This window comes from Microcebus murinus, chromosome 15, assembly GCF_040939455.1.
Source record: "Microcebus murinus isolate Inina chromosome 15, M.murinus_Inina_mat1.0, whole genome shotgun sequence".
NCBI classification, from domain to species: domain Eukaryota; kingdom Metazoa; phylum Chordata; class Mammalia; order Primates; family Cheirogaleidae; genus Microcebus; species Microcebus murinus.
Genome location: NC_134118.1, coordinates 4,956,034 through 4,978,027, shown reverse-complemented (window position 1 = coordinate 4,978,027; position 21,994 = coordinate 4,956,034). Strand labels below are relative to the sequence as shown.

At 40.6% G+C, this 21,994-nt stretch overlaps 1 protein-coding gene across 2 annotated transcripts in view; it reads right to left on the bottom strand.

The window, feature by feature from the left end:
• The window catches only part of CDYL (chromodomain Y like), a 250,960-nt gene that overhangs the window by 73,832 nt on the left and 155,134 nt on the right, over window positions 1–21,994 (bottom strand). For both annotated transcript variants that reach the window (XM_076010444.1, XM_012768392.3), the window contains one exon: window positions 80–746. In XM_076010444.1, coding sequence (XP_075866559.1) covers window positions 80–746 — 667 coding nt within the window. The remainder of the gene's footprint in view (window positions 1–79; window positions 747–21,994) is intronic.

Here is a 21,994-nt window from a genome sequence, read left to right as displayed (position 1 = left end):
ATCATCACAGCGTGCTGAGTGATAGCCCATGGCTGCTGACAGAGATGCCGCCTCTCGGGCAGCTCACCCGGACACTCACCTTTCCCGTTCACAGCAAAGCCCGTGGCCATGGCTGCAGTCACAGGGCCAGGCACCTGAGGCACTAGTGGGTGTATCCGGGGCCTGCTCCCCATCCTGGCCCGCTCCGCGCCAGGGCCCAAAAGAGCTCCGACCGGCTTCTCCGCTGCCACCTCAGGTGCCACTGTGTCTTCCTGACCCTGCTCGACGGGGTCTAGTTTCTCAGGGCTCTCGTTCTGAAAGCCGTCCACCGAGGTCCTGCTCTTAATGGGGCTCTTAGGCACAAGTATCTTGATACCTGACTTCGCTAGGTCCATATTCTTCCTGCTCGAGAGAGATGGTGTTGTGTTTTTCCTGAACTTCTGGCTGGCTGCAAACAACTGGCTGTTTTTGGACTCGTGGTCTTTGCCAATCACTAGCGACTTAGGAGAGGTCTTAGAAAAGTTGCTGTTGGTGGATCTGGAAATTTGTTTCCTAGCATTGTTTGGAGAGGTCCTATTTGTTCTGGCTAATGTGCTTTCTTTCTGCTTTTCAGTGTGGCGCCTGTTGAAATCGTGAATATATTCCTCACAGTTCACCAGGTGCTGCTCTGGCTCCCATGTGTCATCCTCGCTGTCATAACCTTTCCACCGAACCAAGTACTCTGTCTTCCCTTTTTTGTTTTTCCTTTTGTCAACAATCCTTTCAACCTGTTTACAAAAGAAAAGAAAACAGTTTTATTATTTTTTTAAAATCAAACATTTGGAAAAGGTACAAGTGTAATAAGGAAACATCAAAAATAAGAAAATATCATGATAATAAAAATGATCTTTTCCTCCCCAACTCTAATCATCTGAAAATAAAATAGTAATAGAATCCTTGGGATTGGAGCAATTTCCTCAAAATTAAGTCATACAAAATGCTAAAATTTTATGCTGAGAACATGTGGATGTACCGTAGGCAACTTACATTTTTGTGCTTCAAAGGGGCTCTATTGTTATTTCTACATTGCAGCCTGCCCACCTGAGTTGGTTTTCACAATTATGACTGGAGTAGGCCAGTCACCTACAGCTTTGTGCCTGGGCATCCTCAGGTTACCAGCAGCATCCAAGCAATGGCCTGGCAGTGGTGACCAACAACAAGCTACGAGGGACTGAGAACCTTCTGTGGTGTGGAACTGGCTCCCTGAAGAATCATATGATCTGTCTCACAAGTATCATTCTGAAGAACTCAGAACTAAAAAGGTCAAGAGACCACAATACTTTATTATGATAAAATGGTCTGGAATGGTCAGGTTATTTACTTTCAAATCTTGGTTTAAATTAACTTTACATTGACATGTTTAAAGGAAGGCGCTGTTAATCTTTGAATTTGACAATCAATACATTCTTAATCAAATTTATCAATTTACAACCTTGCCTTTAAAGCATGTTGTTGTTACTGTGACAAATTCTACAATCTTAACATCCCAAGTGTAAACGGAAGGGAGATCTTCCATGACTCAACATGGACAAGAAAACTTATCTGCTGTAATGCCCCCATGTTATTGGAGAAATGCCTAGACTCAGCTGTTACATCTGCAGTTAATATAAAAGCCATCGGCCTGCTACCTGGAGGACCCACATCTTGTGGGCAGAGGGCAACAGCCACAAAGCAGCTCTTTAAGAACACAAAGCCCATCAATCATCAAGAATATCAGTACATTTCTACCACAGTTACAGGCTAGGTCAGACAACATAATGGTGTATCTAGTTCCCAAACATCCCAAAACAACAGACGATAAAGAGTAAAACTGTAGACAATTGCAGAGAATGGGATAATACCTCACCCCCATGATTTCCCCATCTCTCAAAAAAAACTCTCCAATATATCTTCCTGAGGTATAGAAAATTAAAGTCCTTAACTATAGAACAGCCTAAAATTAAATACACATATTGCTTCCACGCAAAAAGGATTAAGAATAGAAAAGCCTTGTCTCATCAAATAAGGCATATTACATGTTTAAAAGATCTCCACAGAGCCAATAATTAAAGTCAGATCGGCATATGTGAATCCACACATTCCACAGGAGAACTTGGAAAGTGGTATCTTTCCCCTGCTCCTTCACTTGTGAATAGCTATGTATAAGGGTATTTCAGTGTAAGTAAAAGATATGTTTCTGGAAATTTCCATACAAATCAATTTCATGACAGGAAGTTTAAAAGTTTTAAATACAAGGGGTAAAGAGATTATGTCTTATGGGACAGCTACATTTAATGCCCTTCCTCCCTCTAAATCGATTTCAATTCCAGAAGCCTGCAGTATACTAAACCATAGCACCCTTTTTTGCTTTCCTCCATTTCCTTAAAGCTAAAGCAGAGTCTCCGCATTCCTCACCTGTGCATCACTGGCCCCAGGGCCAATATCCGTGGAGCCCTTTGGCTGCCGGGCCCAGTCCTGCCCCTCCTCCGACACTAAGAGGAATGCAACACTAGTTTAGCAGCTCCAGGTGGGTGCATGTGCTGGGTTTTTATGTACACTCAGTGGCCAGACGTTTTTAGACACTGGAAGATGGCAGTAACGGGATACATTAGACCAGGAGTTGGCAAACTTTAGGTAAAGTGCCAAAGAGTAAACATTTTAGGCTATGGGCTTGTCTCCCCAACCACTCAACCCTGCTACTGTAGCAAGAAAACAGCCACAGATACTTCAACGAATCAGGTGGCATTAAACAAACCAAAACAAGTTCTATTATGGACACTAAAATTTGAATTTTGTAATTTTCATGCATCATAAAATACAATTCTTTTGATTTTTTTCAACTATTTAAAAAATGTGGAAACTATTCTTTTCCCGCAGGTGGCCACAGTTTGCTACCCCTGCATCCAACTGTGCAAGTGTTAAGACATCCAGGTGCAGGCATGCTGGTCCACTAAGACACTAAGATGGAAATGGTCTGCAAGCAGACAGACACATGCCTGACAAACATGACTCTGAAGTGGGAAATCTACAGAACAGTCACATGGACTAGACATAAGGTAGCAAGTTTAGTCCAACACACACCACCAGGTGCCAAATATTGGCCTCAGACTCAACTAGGGACAAGAGATCCCCCCAGCTGAAGGACTAATGTCCCTCCCCCTTTGAAAAGTGAAAGTCTGGTTGATTAATCTAGTTTGGTGGCTAAAATACATTAATCTCCCACAAAAAGGCATTGCCTGGATTCAACAAATTGTTATTGGAATAATAAACCTAAAATTATTTCCTGGGTACTTTTATGGTGGTGGTGAAGGAAAATCTTAATCACAAGACAAACATAAATACATCTTTCTTCAGCTTTTCAGTCCTTTTCCCTTGAGTCCCCCCTGCCCACCACATAACTGTTTCTAAAATCTGTCAATGAACTCCAACTATGTGACTATGTGCAAGTATCCTTCTAGTTACAGAATTTCAATGCAAGAAATTTCATACAAAATAAACTCTTTATAGATGATATAAAGTATAGAATTGCAGATAAGTTAAACCAAGATTTTTAAAAACAAGACAAAAATGAAGGAAGGAAGAAAGGCATGAAGAAATCTTACCCAAATCATCCTGGCACTCTTTTTTTGCATTAATGTTACCAATAATCACACATGGAGTAAAATTTTAATTGGCAAATCCAAATCATAGCCTTCTTTGTCTTTACATAGTAAGCTGACCAAAGTTCGTTTTGTTAGGATTTCCTTCTAAAACTCAATAAAACATGGCTTTCCTTAACCACTTCGGTACGGCACTCACCGGCTGTGAAACCTTGCCCACAGCCACACTCACAGTCCGCACGGTAGTGTGTGCTGTGCATTGATGACGAGTCCGTTTTGCTCTTGTGTGATGAGGAAACTTATAAAGCACTGCAAGCTTGTTTTACTTTACAGGCAGCTTTACTTGTAATGTAAATCAGAATAGGTAACATATACATATATGTTTTCATTATGTTATTTTTAAATGTTCACAATTTTATTTCGATAAATGAAAAATTAGAAAAGTCATATCATGGCTGTTGGCTAACAAAGGGGTTAACATTACAAAGTCCCTGGTGGTTTGCAAAGCAAAGAAATTAATCCAGAAGGATCCTTCCAAATACCTAACCCACCTGCTTGATTTACCTGCCTTGAAGTACACTCTAATATTCCTAGGCCCAGGAATGTGCTGAAATGTATTCAGGGTTGCAGAAGACAAAAAGATAAGGACAGACCAAAGATTTACTAACAAATGAACAAAAATCCATGGAGAAACCCAAACTGGTTAAAAAGAGCTCAGGATAAGAAGGAAGAAAGAGTAACTCTGGTATTGTTGCAATTAAAATACAAATCAGAGGCAGGGCACACGCCTGTAATCCTAGCACTCTGGGAGGGCAAGGCAGGTGGACTGCTTGAGGTCAGGAGTTTGAAACCAGCCTGAGCAAGAGCAAGAGCAAGACCCTGTCTCTACTATACGTAGAGAGAAATTAATTGGCCAACTAATATATATAGAAAAAATTAGCCGGGCATGGTGTCGCATGCCTGTAGTCCCAGCTACTCGGGAGGCTGAGGCAGCAGGATCCCTTGAGCCCAGGAGACTGGGGTTGCTGAGAGCTAGGCTGATGCCACGGCACTCACTCTAGCCTGGGCAACAAAGCGAGACTCTGTCTCAAAAAAAAAAAAAAAAAAAATACAAACCAGAGCAAGGCATGTAAATATACTGGCTTACAAGAAAAAGACCAAAGTTTCAAAATAATCCTAGTAGGCAAGTTTGGCCCGTTGCGTAATTATTAATAACTGTGTCACTGCTTCCTCTGATACCTCCCAGAATACTGTGAGTAGGCCACCAGGACAGATTGGAAACCACAAGCAATGCTGAAAACTTTTTTCAGGTTTGGTTATCCACTGGCTGGATAATTTGGAATAACAAAGCATCAATAAAGAGAAAAAGAATAAATATAAACTCAGCTTATAGCAAAGAATTCTGGTCGCCTTTAAAATGCTCCTTAGAGGCCGGGCGCGGTGGCTCACGCCTGTAATCCTAGCTCTCTGGGAGGTCGAGGCGGGCGGATTGCTCGAGGTCGGGAGTTCGAAACCAGCCTGAGCAAGAGCGAGACCCCATCTCTACTATAAATAAAAAGAAACTAATTGGCCAACTAATATATATAGAAAAAATTAGCCGGGCATGGTGGCTCATGCCTGTAGTCCCAGCTACTTGGGAGGCTGAGACAGAAGGATTGCTTGAGCCCAGGAGTTTGAGGTTGCTGTGAGCTAGGCTGACGCCAAGGCACTCACTCTAGCCTGGGCAACAAAGGGAGACTCTGTCTCAAAAAAAAAAAAAAAAAAAAAAAAAAAAAAATGCTCCTTAGATGAAAAAGATACGTTGTTCGCCAGCCTTCTGAAATGTTAAGTATAAGAACAAGAAAAGTTACCTTAACTTCTAAGAATAGTTTTTAATGATTTTAAAAAGACAGATGGTTCCATTGCCAGAAATGGAGGAATAATACAAACATTTGAAGACACTGAAAAGAAACCAAAAGCAAGCAGAAACCGAAGGGGATCAGACCCTTGAAATAGGGAACCACATCAGCTTCTGCCAGGAGCATTCCCAAGTCTGTTGCACAGGACTAACAATAACTCGGGCAGAGAGCATAGTCCTATAAGCCTCAGGTGTCAACTGTAAAGTTGGGAGTTGACAGAGTGGCTAGAAATTCAGAAAGATCACAGACAGGAGGGTGCCCAAAACAACCTATCGTATCCACCTCTTCAAATCCTCGGCACACTCCTGAATGACAGCACACCAGTGGAAAACAGCAATGGTGTGATAAGGGTTCCCAAGACTACCCCCCCAGGTTCGATGATTCACTAGAAGGACTCACAGGAAGGACCCAGCACATTGTCCCACTCATAGTTATGACTTATCATAGTAGAAGGATACTAGGCAAAATCAGAAAAGAGAAAAAGTGCATGAGGAAGTCCAAGGGAAGCCAGGCATAAGCTTACAAGGGTCCTCTCCAGGGAAGTCCCATGAGACACACTTCATTCCTCCAGCAACAAGTTATGACAACAGGTATGAAATGATGTCTGCCAGGGAAGTGCACCAGAGGCTCAGTGTCCAGGAATTTATTTTGGACTGGTCCCTTAGGACAGGTACCCTCTGCCCAGTGTGTACCAAAATTCCAGATTCTCAGAAGGAAAACAGGTGTTCAGCATAAACCATATCAATGAACATCAGAGGTAAGCTTTAAAAAAACCAAAGACTAGGAAAACATAAACCAGTTGGTGGGTAGGGAATGGGAGAAGAGGACATTACATACAGGGCCACAACAATGGAGGCCAGTAGGCAAAGGAAAACATCTTTAAGGCACTGAAAGGAAAAAAAACCCTCTCAACTTAGAATTCTATGTCTGAAAGAAAAATGGCTCAAAAGTAAAGGTAGAGTTCTATTTCTGTATGGCATCATAAGGAGCTCTGTAGATAGACTCCCAACCACACAAGCAAAGTTGGAGAAAACCATGAAAAGGAAACTTAAAATCTCTGTAAATTGTCTGAAGGGCATAGAGCAAATGACAAAACATTTATTCAAGAAAATCTACTAACACTCAGCAAGAACTAAGTTTGTGACTTTTGAGCCATGACTCACCTCACTCCTGCCCTGTCCTCCAGCTGAGTGCAACAGGAGCTTACTTCAGGTGGGTGCATGGGCTCCCTCTCACTTCAGTCTCAAACAAAGCTTATGTATCTCAACAGGAGCACCTCTTTTCTTCACTCAAAGCTGAAGAAAAAAGGCGAAATCCAACTCCTATCCATAAGGAGACTCTACTCCAGGGGCAGCATATGAAGAACACCAAGGTTCTGACTCACACTCACTCTTGGGGAGACGTGTCATGTTGGTACAGGCAAGCTGGAAAGATCAAAGGCTACCACTTTCCCTAGCACCCAGAGTAGTGGTTCAGAGATTTTGTCCAGGGGAGATGCAGTCCATAAGAAAAGGTAAACATTCCCCAAAATAACTAACTTTGAGACAGAATGTACAGAAGTCCAAGCCGAAGGGTACTCTGGAAAATGACACAGAACCACAGAGAAATACAGGATGCATTTGAGCACACTAATATGTAATGGATGAAAAAGTAGCAGGAAAAAATACAAAAATATCATGGCTGAAAACATTCCATATTTATTGGAAAGCAATAACCTACACATCTAGGAAACTCTACAAACTCCTAACAGGATAAATGCAAAGATGTCTACAAACAAACACACCATAGTTAAAATGTTAAAAGAAAAAATGTGGAAACAGCAAGAAAAAAACAATTCCTGTGTACAAGAGGATTTTAACAAGATTAACGGCTAACTTTTCATGAGGAATAATGGAGGCAGAAAGCAATGGGATGCCATATTCAAGGTTGCTAAAATTAAAAAAAATTAAAAACCTGTTAAGAATCTTCCATCTAGCAAATCTGTCTTTCAAAAATGAAAACAGAAAAAGCTACATATTAATATGATTCCAACTATGTGACATTCTATAAAAGGCAAAACTATGGAGAACAGTTAAAAGAACAGTGGCTGCTAAGGTTATAGGGGAAGAAGGGATGAATAGGTAAAGCACATAAGATTTTTTTAGGGCAGTGAACCTGTTCTGTATGATACTATAATGGTGGACAATGTACATGTCATTATATATTTGTCAAAACCCAAGGAATGTACAATACCAAGAGTGAATGTAAACTATGGGCAATACTGATGTGATGATGTAGGTTCACCAATTGCAATAAATGTACAACTTCAGTGCAGGATGTTGACAGTAAGGGAGAGGCTGTGCACTGACATGTCGGGGAGAGATTCGGAGTATACAGGCACTGCCTGCACCTTCCACTCAATTTTGCAGTGAACCAAAAACTGCTCTTAAAAAACATCTAACTCTCCCCTCACCTCCGAAATGAAAACAAAGTAGGGATTCCTATGTGAACAAAGGAGAAATTTTGTTGCTAGCAGACCTGCCTTACAAGAAATACTAAAGGAAGTTCTTCAGACTAAATGCAGGTAAATCAGATGGAAATTTGCATCTACATGAAAAAATAAAGAGGACTAGCAATTAAGTAATTCTAAAAGATAGTAAAAATGTATATTTTTCTTCATTCTTTTCTTGATTAATTTAAACAGTAACTGCATAAAACAATATACACAAATACATTGCTGGGCCTATAACATGTAGAAATGTAATACATTACAGTTTAAAGTGTGTGTGTGTGTAATAATAGAGCAACAAAATGTAGAAGCTCAAACTGACAGAAGTGAAGGGAGAAATGACAATTCAACCATAATAGTGGGAGACTTCAACCCCGAAGTTCAGTATTAGATACAGCAAACATGCAGAAGATCAACAAGAGGAAAGAAGACCAGAACAACACTGTATAGAAACTAAACCTGACTGGCATCTATGGAACACTCCGCCAGTGTTAGCAGAATATACATTCTTCTCAAGCACACACAGGACATTCCCCAGGATAGGCCATATGCTAAATCTTAAAACAAGCCTCAATAAACTTAAAAGTATTGCAATCATACAAAGTATGAGGTCCCTTCAAAAGTTTATGGAAAAATAGAATTAAAAGACAAAAATAAAAAGTATACACTTTATTTCTCCATATAAGCTCCATCTAGTTCAAGACACTTTTGTACGTGATGGATACCAGCCATTTAGTCTATACCTAAAGAACTGAGGATGTTGGGAATTTAACCAAGTCAATGCAGTCTTTTTCATATCAAGAAAAATGGGTGCCCTTAACAGATTTTTTAAGATTAGGAAACAAAAGAAGCCATGAAGAGCCAAATTAGGACAGTAAGGTAGAGGCCTAAGGATTTCTCATGGAAACTCTTGCAAAACTGCCCTTATTTGATGAGAGGAATGAGTGGAAACACTGCTGTGGTCGTGAAGGATTGTCTGGTGAAGCTTTCCTAAGTGTTTATATGCAAAGCTATGGTTAACTTTCTCAAATCACTCTCATAAAAAGCATATGTTATTGATCTTTGGCCCTCCAGAAAGTCAACAAGCAAAGTGCGAAGAACATCCCAAAACACCGTTGCCATGACTTTTGCTCTTGACCAGTCTATTCTGCTTTGCCTGGACCACTCCTACCTATTGGTAGCCATTGCTTTGGTTATCATTTGTCTTCAGGATCATACTTACCTGGTAAAGCCATGTTTCATATCCTGTTATAATTCCTTGAAGAAATGCTTTAGGATCTTGATTGCACTTGTTTAAAATTTCCATTGAAAGCTCTGCTCTTGCCTGCAGCTGATCTAGGCACAACACTTTTGGCACCCATCCCCAGACCAAAATTTGCTCAACTTTAATTTTTCGGTTAGAATTGTGTAAGCCGAACCAATTGAGATGTTTATGGTGTTGGCTACTGTTTCTGCATCGGTTCTCTTCAATTAGGGCCCAACAAGATGAATCTTTTCCTTGAAAATTGATGTGGATGGTCTGCCACTGTGGGCTTAAGCCTTTGCACTTGCTTGCTTTTTTCTCAATTCCTTTATTCTACTTGGGATTTCATTTTTTAAATACCCCAGATTTTACAAAGCACAGCGATAGAATAAAAAACTGGAGTTTCTTTTCATACAAACTTATTTATTTGGATTTTTTTATATTTCAAATTAGTGATACATTCAAAGAGTAATCTCTATAATTTTTCATGGTGTGATATTATTTGAAACATTCACCCACATGAAGACCTGGTTTACATTCACATGTTTCGCAAATATAAATCGTCTCTCTTCTTCCTCTGATTTTTCTGTTAGAAGAAACAACACAATCTTTGTGTTTTTTGTTAGGGTGAGGTGTGATTATATGGAGCTTTCCATCTAAACGTTGCTCTAAGTTAGTGGATAATAACCTATCCCTGGAGTTAGTGTACCATCTCTGCATTTACATTTTACTTGTCCTTTCATGCTAATGAAAACAAGAGAAGATACTGGAAAAATAGACAAAAATCCCCCTTCCCCACCCCTGCGGTGAAACTACATGTGGAGTGTGGCTCGACATACGAGCTGATACCGATGCTAACCGTGTCGAGTCACACTCGACATCTGAGTGCAAAGGGTTAATTTTCAACATCATCTCATCTCTTCTTAAAACAAGTTACCCATTTGTAAATTGTTGATTTCTTTGGGGCATTTCCCCACAAATTTTTGTAAATCATCAATGATTTTGCCATTCTTCCACGCAAGCTTAAGCATTAATTTGTTTTTTTAGAATCCTAAGGACAATCATCAATACAGCATAAATTTGATGTTTGTTTTTGCTTCAATTTTAGCAGAATTCATGTTGCTCTGATAGGGATGCTGCAGAAGCAGTGACGAGAGGAAAATGGATAGCTGTAAGCACCTACATTAAAAAGAACAAAGATCTCAAAGCAATAACTTAACCCTTTACTTTAAGGCACTGGGAAAAGAAGAAACTATAGCCAAAGGAAACAGAAGTAAAGAAAGAGTAAGAATTAGAATTTAAAGAATAGAAAAATAGTATCTTAAAAGCAACAAACCAAAAGTTTGTTTGAAAAGATCAACAAAATTGACAAAGCTTTAGTTATTCTGATTAAGAAAAACAGAACACTCAAATTACTAAAATCAGGAATGAAAGCGTGAACATTACTACCAACCATATGGAAATAAAAGGAATTATAATACTATGAACAACTATGTGCCAATGATTTGAACAACTTAGATGAACAAATTCTTATAAGACAAACTACTCGAACTCAGTCAAGAAAAATCTAAATAGATAACCAATAAAAAGACTCAACTGGTAATCAAAAAAATTTTCCATAAAGAAAAACACAGGACTAGATAGCTCCATTGGCGAATTTTACCAAATTTTTAAATAATTAATACTATGTCTTCATGAACTCTTCTAATAATTATAAGAGAGAACACTTAACAACTCATTCTATGAGGCCATCAGTACTCTGATTCCAAAACAAAAGACATCACAAGAAAAAACCCAACAGACCAATATCTCTTATGAACATAAGACACAAAAATCCTCAACAAAACACTGGCAAATTGAACCCAGCAATATACAAAAAATGACCTTAAGGATTTATTCCAGAAATATAAGTTTGGCTTAACACCTGGAAAATCAATTAATGTTAATATACCACATCAATAGAATAAAAGAAGAAAAAAAATCACATATCATCTAAACAAGTGCAGAAAAAACACTTAAAAAAATTCAACAGCTATTCATGATTGAAAAAAAAAAAGGCCGGGTGCAATGGCTCGTGTCTATAATCCTAACACTCTGGGAGGCCGAGGCAAGAGGATCGCTCAAGGTCAGGAGTTCGAAAGCAGCCTGAGCAAGAGTGAGACCCAATCTCTACTAAAAATAGAAAGAAATTAATTAGATAACTAAAAAGATACAGAAAAAATTAGCCGGGCATGGTGGTGCATGCCTGCAGTCCTAGCTACTCGGGATGCTGAGGCAGAAGGATCACTTAAGCCCAAGAGTTAGAGGTTGCTGTGAGCTAGGCTGACGCCACAGCATTCCAGCCCGGGCAGCAGAGTGAGACTCTGTCTCAAAAAAAAAAAAAAAAAGAACTCAAACTAGGAATAGAGGGAACTTCCTCAATTTGATAAAAGGCACCTATGAAAAACACACATATAAATTCATACTCAGTAGTGAAAGACTGAAAGATTTCCCCCTAAAATCAGAAAAACAATACAAGGGCCAGGTATGGTGGTTGATGTCTATAATCCTAGCACTCTGGGAGGCCAAGGCGGGAGGATTGCTTGAGCTCAGGAGTTCAAGACCAGCACGAGCAAGAACATCTCTACCAAAAATAGAAAAATTAGCTGGGCATGGTAGCTCATGCCTGTGGTCCCAACTACTAGGGAGGCTGAGGAGGGAGGATCACCTGTGCCCAGGAGTTTTAGGTTGCAGCAAGCTATGATGACACCACTGAACTCTAGTCATGATGACACCACTGCACTCTAGTGGGGGCAACAGTGTGAGATTCTGTCTCTAAAAAGAGGGGAAGGGAATAATAATAAACAACCCAATTTAACAATGGCACAGGATCTGAATAGACATTTCTCCAAAGACAATATACAAATGACCGATAAGCACAAGAAACGATGCTCAACATCACTGGCCATCAGGGAAATAAATACATATTACAACCACAATGAGAGAACACTTCACAGGCAGTGGGATGACTATAATGAAAAATACAAATATTGGCAGGGACGTGAAGGAATGGGAATTCTCATATACTGTTTGTGGGAATGTAAAAGGGTACAGCCATTTTGGAAAACAGTCTGGTAGTTCCCCCAACAGTTAAACATGGAATTACCATATGACCCAGCAATTCCACTCATAGGTATATATCCAAGAGAAAGAAAACTAGTCCCCATCAAAACTTGTACATGAATGCTCACAGCATCATTATTCATCATAGCTAAAAAGGAAGAACCCAGATGTCCATTAATTGAGGAATGGATAAACAAAATCTAGCCATAAAAAAGGAATGAAGTCCTAATACATGCTACAACATGGATGAAACTTAGAACCATTATGCTATATATATAAAAGCAGCCAGTCCTGGAAAGGCAAATATTATATGATTCTATTTATAAGAAATGTCCACAACAGGCAATTTTATAGAGACAGAAAATAGATTAGTGGTTGCTTAGGGCCCGGCGTGGGGAGATAATGGGGATGAATAGAGAGATGATAGCTAGTGGATACTGGGTTTCTTGTTCAGGTGATGAAAATGTTCCATAACTGACATTTTTAGGTTTTTAGGTGAATGATACAAAACTGTATATACTAACAGCCATTGAATTCTATAATTTAAATGAGTGAACTGTTTGGTATGTGAATTAATCTCAAAAAAGCTGTTTAAAGAAAGGCAGAGGTGAAATAAAGACATTTTCAGATAAGCAAAAGCTGAAATAATATTTTGCTTTTAAAAGACCTATGTCTTCATCTTCTACAGCTATCTAAAAAAAATAAAAAAATAAATAAAAAATAAAAGACCTATGTCAAGGACTCCACCTCAATCATACAAAAATATAAACAAACCTACCCTGTGGTCTGAAGGGAAACACTATCTTTGTCTCCAAGACTATTTGCTACATCAACACTATTGAAAGACAGTCTATAAAAAATGCACTCAGTGTCTCTTTTCTAAAGTCATACAGAAATGGAAGAGATTCCTGAAGAACTGTCTCCAAACCATAGCCACTCCGTGTTTCTACACTCTTTTGGCTCTTAGCAAATTTCCCTCTAAGTACCCACTCCATCAGCCACTCTGATCAGTCTGACCAATAGAAGCTGGAACCAAATCCCTTCAATGTGTCTCATACAACATTTAAGTAAAGCTACTATCAACAGGATTCTAAGCATCAGGAGAAGCCAACTTGCAATAAGGACCTTAATCACACTTCCCAGTGTCCTGGGCCCAGAAAGCTAAACAAATAAGCCAGGGAGTTTTCTCCTGAACTTTCAGAATTCACATCCTTTTGGTTGAGGCCATTAATCCAGATACAATAGTATGCATTAGCAATTACATGAACTCCATCTTGGCCCAAAGGAGGAAATCTAGAGCAACTCTATTATTCATTAAAACCCTGGCCAGTGAGTCAACGCTGACTTTAATATCTTTCTAGGCCAAGGTGTTTTCATTGATTATTTCGGGAAAGTTGGGGACAAATTTCCTAACCACCTTGTCTATGGCTCTTATAGTAGGGTAAACTGCCTATAGCATGCATACACAGTGAGTCAATGATCCCACTGGGGAGTTGTCCCACGTACTCAACGGTAGCCTCATTTTGGAAAGTTCTCCGCTGTCCTAGGAGGGCTATATGATTTACTGTTGTTTTTTCCTTAAACATTTGAAGATCTTTAATGATCACCCCTGAGGTGCAAGTGACCACGTTTTAGGGAGGGAGACAGTAACTGGCCTTCACACGAGTACAGTCCTAGTGCTGCGCATGTTGGTCCTGGAATGTGCTTTACTTACTAGGGTTCCCCCAGTAGGCTCTACATTATGAGGCACAGGTTGACAGTGTTTTCAACATAGATTTCTAGCTGGCTTCAGCTTTTAAGGTATACAGTTCAGTTTAAATCACTGAGTCTTGCCCTTGTTTTCAGAGGCACTTCCTAGGAGTAGTCAGTCCAACCTGCCTGTTTATCTAGCCAACCAGCCAGGTGGCACTCATCCACACCATGGAATGGCTGAGTGATGGCCATGAGTGGGGGTGGGACAACATCCGGAGGTGTTAAAGACGTTTGCATGGCAGGTGTGGGAACTGGGGCCATCCTCTGCAGCTTCTGAAAAACTTCTCAGCATGCGTCAGAGGACGGCATCAAATAGTCGTCAGAGCAGTCTAGCCAGGGATGGCAGATCCAAGAGGTACATGTTAAGTCCTTTGCAAAACTTTGGGAGAACCACACCAGGGTTTTTTCTTTCCTGAGGAAGGTTCTAGGGGTGGCTCTGAAAGACAAGGATCATTAATGTTCCCCACCCCATGGAGTACTACTCAGCTTTAAGAAACAGGCCGGGCACGGTGGCTCACGCCTGTAATCCTAGAACTCTGGGAGGCCAAGGGGGGCGGATTGCTCGGGGTCAGGAGTTAGAAACCAGCCCAAGCAAGAACAAGACCCTGTCTCTACTATAAATAGAAAGAAATTAATTGGCCAACTAATATATATAGAAAAAATTAGCCGGGCATGGTGGCGCATGCCTGTAGTCCCAGCTACTCGGGAGGCTGAGGCAGCAGGATCGCTTGAGCCCAGGAGTTTGAGGTTGCTGTGAGCTAGGCTGATGCCACAGCACTCACTCTAGCCTGGGCAACAAAGCGAGACTGTCTCAAAAAAAAAAAAAGGAAGCGGGCAAAAATTTTGAACATATACTTCCCAAAAGGAGATATATGAATGGCCAGTAAACACATTAAAAAGTGATAAACATTTTACTTGTCAATTATATTTTTAAAAGATTTTTAGCAACTGAAACATTCATACAGTGTTGGTAGCATTTTAAAAAGTGCAGCCACTTTGGCAAAAGGTCTCCCAGTATTTTATAAAACTAAAAAATACCTACCCTATGACCCAGCAATTTCAATTCTAATTACTTACCCAAAAAGGAACAAAAACATGTCAGCAAAAGGACTTGTACGAAAATATTCATAGAAACTCTGTTCATAATTGCCCCAAACTAGAAACAGTCCAAGTTTCCAACAACACGTGATTGATCAGACTGTGGTATGTATTCTCAAAAGAATACTTATTGCATGATTCCATTTAAATGAAAATTCTAGAACAAGCAAAAAAAGACTGTATAGAAAACAATAAAACAATATACAAACATAATGAAATGTGCAACATTTGGGGGATGGTCACACTTGAAGCTCTGACTCGAAGGGGGAGGAAGGGCATGGGCAATATATGTAACCTTAACACTTGTACGCCCATAATATGCTGAAATAAAAAAAAAAAAGAAAACAATAAAAACAAACAACAAAGGTGGGTAGAGAGTTGAGTGGGAACGGGCATGAATGACCTTTCTGGGGTGACCGATAGCTTTCTAGCTTGATGAGCTTTTGAGTTACAGAGGAATATGCGTTTGTAAATCCAGCAACCTGTTTCAGTATTTAAGATCTGTGTATTGCACTGTTAGAAAATTTCATATCAAAAGACAAAAGTATAAACAAACATGAAATTCTAGTTAATGAAATGCATATTGAAGTTTTTTAGGGGTAAGTACACTAATATCTACATCCACTTCGAAATGTGTCAGCAAATAAGGTGGACTGATAGATGGAGAGCTGGATAAACAGTGAAATGAGATTTTATGTAGTGGGTATATGCATGCTTACTGCAACATTTTTTTATTTCAGCTTAGGTGTATATTTAAAATTTGTCATAATTAAAAAATTGGGGTAAAAAAGGAAAATTCAATATTCTTGATTTCAAAATCTCACAAAATAAAGGAAGCTACAGAAAACTGATGAAAAATAAGTGAATTTAGTAAAGTCAAAGGATTGGATGTCAACATTTTTAAAAAATCAAGTGAATTTTCATATAGTAGTAAACAATCAGAAAATGATATTTTAAAATTTCCATTTACAAAATAATCAAAAAGCAAAATATTAGGAATGAATCTAACAACAACAACAAAGACACACAGAAAAATGACAAAGCATGGCTGCGGGAAATTTAAAAAGTATCTATAAATTGAAAGACATTCCATAAACTGGCAGACTCCATTATTCGTAATTGTTCTCAAATTGATATATAGCTATAACACGATCCTAATCATAAGACCCCAAAGGCTTTTTAAATAAAAACTGACAAATTATTAATAATTCTAAAATTTACACACCAAAGTAAAGAACGTAGAATAGCCAAAACAATCTTGAAAAAGACCAAAGTTCTGCATGTCTCACAGTGCCTAAAATCAAGACTTATTAGAATGGCTAAAATTAAAAAGATAATATTCAATGTTCCTGAGGATGCAGGACAACAGAACTCTCATACTGCTTGAGAGAGTAAAAAATGGCACGTCTCCTCCAGAAAGCGGTGTGGCAGCTCCTTAAAAACACGACTGCCCCAGCAAATCTACTGGTTATTTCACCCAAGAGAAATAAGAACATACGTACACAAAAAGACCTATACAAGAATGTTCCTAGCAACTTTATTCATAACTGCTGGAAGCAGAATCAACCCAGGTATCCATCAATAGCAAAATGAATAAACAAACTGAGATATACTCATAACATTCACGTTGGTGCAACAACACGGATGAATCTAAAAATCACCATGCTCAGCCAATGAAGCGAGATACGGACAAGCACATACTATATCACTGCATTTGTATGAAGTCCTAGAAGAGGCAAACCACTTGTGGAAAGAGAAATGAGAACAGTGGTTGTCCACGGGTGTGTGTGTGGGGGGGGGCCACAAAGAGACTTCATGAGGTGATGGAAATTTTCTGTATCTCTATTTAGATGGTGGTTACACAGGTATACACATTTGCTTAAGATCTATGCAGAAAAGAACCTAGGCAGGTCTTAGTCTGGAATCAATTATAGAATAAAGAGATAGTTCTGACCAATAAAATCTAAAACTGCTGCTGGGCTTCTGGAGGCCTGCAGGGCTACTCATAGAGCTTCCCTTGAGGAGCACAGTGCACCAGTCCCTCCGATGCAAGTGGCAGGGAAGGCCTCCCTAGCTAGCCCTGATGTGAAGGCTAAACAGAAACACTTAAAATATGTGCGTGTATAAAAAAAAAACCAGGCCGGGCGCTGTGGCTCACGCCTGTAATCCTAGCTCTTGGGAGGCCGAGGCGGGCGGATTGCTCAAGGTCAGGAGTTCAAAACCAGCCTGAGCAAGAGCGAGACCCCGTCTCTACTATAAATAGAAAGAAATTAATTGGCCAACTGATATATATATAAAAAAATTAGCCGGGCATGGTGGCGCATGCCTGTAGTCCCAGCTACCTGGGAGGCTGAGGCAGAAGGATCACTCAAGCCCAGGAGTTTGAGGTTGCTGTGAGCTAGGCTGACGCCACGGCACTCACTCTAGCCTGGGCAACAAAAGCGAGACTCTGTCTCAAAAAAAAAAAAAAAAAAAAAAAAAACCAAACCATAAAATAAAACTGACAGGAGGCAGAGCAAGATGGCGGACCAGAAACACCGCCAGACAGAGTGTCTCTGCAGAAAAGACAGATTGTAGGAGAAATTAGAAGAAAGAAGCAAGCAGACGAACATACATTGGAGGAGGGTCAGAAGGAGGGGTAACCGAGACCATGGGAGACTCCACGGGAGGATGGTGCGGAGGGAAAATGGAAGTTGAGACCTCCCGAGTAGCCTGAAGACCAGTGGCAAGGAAGGTAGAGCGTTTAACTTTCCCCTCCCTTGCATCTCGGACTGCTGGTGGGCTCCCCAGTGGGTGGAGAGACCTGCGGACACTAGCCCATAGACAGCCACCTCCAGTGAGCAGTAAGCCGGTAGCAGACGCAGCACCAGGCTCGCAACTCCCTGAGGCACCTCCGTGTGCACAGACCCGAGCCATCTGGCAGGCGCCATATTGCCTCATTCTCACCTCCACCGTCTGCGGCTGCCGCGAGAGACAACGTAGCCACCAGCTAGAGGCACCTCCAGGGAACGGGACCTTCCATTTTGGGCCCTAAAGTGACTGAGGGAACTCAGACGGTGAGCTCCCTACCTGCCAGCCCTCCCAGGTGCTGCTGGCCTGGTGATTCCAGGAGAACAGGGCAGACCCTGAGGCTGAGAGACATCGACCCAGCTTGGGCTCCTGTGGGTGAATTGGGACTGGCACTCTTCTCCCTGGTGGGGTTAGGGATTGAACTCCGGGACCAAGAGGTCAGACCTGCAGACCAGATCCAATGCACCGAAGTCTCACATTGCCCTGGGCACAGAAGGGAAATACATGAACAGCCTACTGAGGTGTGTGTGCCTTCAGGGGCAGATCAGTGTACTTGAGAGCAACCCTCCTCCCAAAGGAGGGGCCGTGCGTCCAGCCCAGGCAGCATTCCTACACAGGGAACCTCCTGGCCGGCATCAAAGCCAGGTGAGGCCCGGTGGCGTGAGGTCTGGCCTGCTGGCAGAGGCCCAGGAGTAGCTGCGGAGTTGGGAGGGTGGAAAGAAGAGAGGCCCGCTCCAGACTGGGGGTCTCAGACAGCCCCCCCCCACAGACTTTCTGACTGAGAGGGGCCATTCCAGCCCCGCCCTGATGGCTTTTCTTGGAAGCAGAGAATAAAACTTCGACCCCTGCTAACAACATTGGTGGTGCCTGAGGGCAGGCTTACCCAACCCAGCTCTGCCCAGACTCACTCCCAGACCAGCCCTCACTGAGGGGGAGAAAAGGACACACCTGGAAGTCCCAGGGCCCCACCCACCACTTGAGGGACTAGAGTGCCTCTCTAGAGGAACGAGAACTGGATACAAGACCTAAAAGCCACAGTGTAGGCTGTTCCTCCGAGCAAGCGCCACCTGCTGACAGGGAGAATATTCTGCACATCCTTTTCACAGCACCTACTGACTTATCATGCAAGGTGTGGTCGAATCTCACCCACAAACACCACCTACCGGCTGAGAGACTAAACAGGGCATGTCAATACCCAAGCAAAAACCTAAAGGAAAGAAGAAACAACTGATCCAGGTGTGAGAAATCAGCGAAGGCACTGTGGTAATATGAAGAACCAAACAGAAACCACACCCCCAAAAGAGGAGCACCGGCCCCTTAGAAATGGACACCAAACAAAAATCAGGCAACCAAAATGACAGAAGAGGAATTTTGAATGTAGATCATAAGAAAATTCAACAACTTGCAAGAACAACTGGATAACCAACACAAAGAAAACACAAAAAGACCACAGGACCTGGAAAAAAAATTCACTAAAGAAATTGAAACAATGAAGAAAAGTTTAACCAAACTCCTGGAAATGAAGAATCAATTCAGGGAACTACAAAACACACTGGAAAACCTCAAAAACAGGGTAGATCAAACAAAAGAAAGAATCTCAGAGATTGAAGACTACACCTTCCAATTAAATAAAACCATCACAGAGATAGTGCAGAGAAACAAGAGAAAAGAGCAAAGCCTACAAGAGATGTGGGATTATGTGAAGAAACCTAATGTAAGGGTCATAGGGTTACCAGAAGGAGAACAAGACAACACTCAAGGGTTGGACAAGCTATATGAAGATATAATAGAGGAAAATTTCCCAGGCCTTGCTCAAAATCTCAACATACAAGTTCAAGAAGCTCAGAGGACCCCTGGGAGATTCAATGCAAACAGGAAGACATCGCAACATGCAGTCATCAGACTAACCAAAATATCAACTAAAGAGGCCCTTCTAAGAGCCGTAAGATGAAAAAAGTAACATATAAAGGAAAGCCAATCTATATAACGCCAGACTTCTCTGAGACTTTATAAGCAATGAGAGCCTGGGGCCCCATTCTCACTCTTCTGAAACAGGACAATGCCTAGCCTACAATCTTATTTCCTGCAAAACTAAGCTTTGTATAAGAAGGAGAAATCAAGACATTCTCAGATAAGCAAAGACTGAGGGAATTCACCAAGACAAGACCAGCCTCCAAGAAGTACTCAAAACAGTGTTACCCACGGATCAGCACAATAAACACTCAAGAATGTAAATCTACTCAAAGCTAAAGATCAAAAGCCCAGATACCACAATGGCTCAAGAGAGAAAACAAAGCAACAAAGTTCAACCCAACATAATGAACAGAAATCTGCCCCACCTATCAGTTATCCCAATAAATGTGAATGGCTTGAACTCCCCACTGAAGAGACATAGAATGGCTGAAACAATTTAAAAAAAAATAGAAATTATACCATGTATCTTTTCAGACCACAATGGAATAAATGTAAAAATCAATCCTAACAGGAGTTCTCAGTTTTATACAAAGTCATGGAAACTAAACAACCTTCTGCTGAATGATCACTTCATAAACGAAATCAAGATGGAAATCAAGAGATTCTTTGAACCAAATGACAAAGGTGACACAAGTTACCAAAACCTGTGGGACACAGCTAGAGCAGTCCTTAGAGGAAAGTTTATTTCCATAAATGCCTATATCCTAAAGTCAAAAAGATCACAGATAGACAACCTAATGAAACGTCTCAAAGAGCTAGAAAAAGAAGAACAGACCAACCCCACACCCAGTATAAGTGAAATCATTAGGATCAAATCAGAACTACAGGAAATTGACAACAGGGAAAACATACAGAAGATTAACAAAACAAAAGTTGGTTCTTTGAAAAAAATAAACAAAATTATACACCACTGGCTAGACTAATGAAAAGCAGAAAAGAAAACATCTCTAATAAGCTCCATCAGGAACAATAAAGGAGAAATTACAACTAACGCCAGATATAAGATATAATTTATGAATACTACAAAAACCTCTATGCACACAAACTGGAAAATGTGGAGGAAATGGACAATTTCTTAGAAACACACAGCCTCCCTAGGCTCAACCAGGAAGAAATAGAATTCCTGAACCAACCAATATCAAGTCCTGAAATTTAAAGAGCAATAAAAAAACCTTCCTAAAAAGAAAAGTCCTGGACCAGATGGTTTCACACCCGAATTTTACCACACCTACAAAGAAGAACTGGTGCCTATCCTGCAGAAATTATTCCACAATATCGAGAAGGATGGAATACTACCCAACACATTTTATGAAGCAAACATAACCCTGATACCAAAACCAGGAAAGGATGCAACATAAAAAGAAAACTACAGACCAATATCCCTTATGAGTATAGATGCAAAAATTCTCAACAAAATCCTAGCCAATCGAATCCAGGTGCTTGTCAAGAAAACAATCCATCACAATCAAGTGGGCTTCATCCCAGAGATGCAAGGATGGTTCAACATACACAAAGCTATAAATGTAATTCACCATATAAACAGAAGCAAAAATAGACCATATGATCCTCATAATAGACACAGAAAAAGCATTTGACAAAATTCAACACCATTTTATGATAAGAATTCTCAACAAAATAGGCATAGACGGGCTTACCTTAAAATGATATAAGCCATATGTGACAAACCCACAGCCAATATCACACTGAATGGGGAAAAACTGAAAGCATTCTCACTTAGAACTGGAACAAGACAAGGCTGTCCATTATCTCCACTTCTATTCAACATAGTGCTGGAAGTCCTTGCTACAGTAATCAGACAAGAAAGCAAAATCAAGGGTGTCCAAATGGAAGCAGAAGAGATCAAACTCTCACTCTTTGCTGATGACATGATATTATACCTAGAAAACCCCAAGGATTCAACCAAGAAACTCCTTGAACTGATAAATGAATTTGGTAAAGTCTCAGGATACAAAATCAACACACAGAAATCAGAGGCATTCATATATGCCAGTAAACAGTAAAAGTAAGAACCAGTAAAAGTAAAAACAGTAAA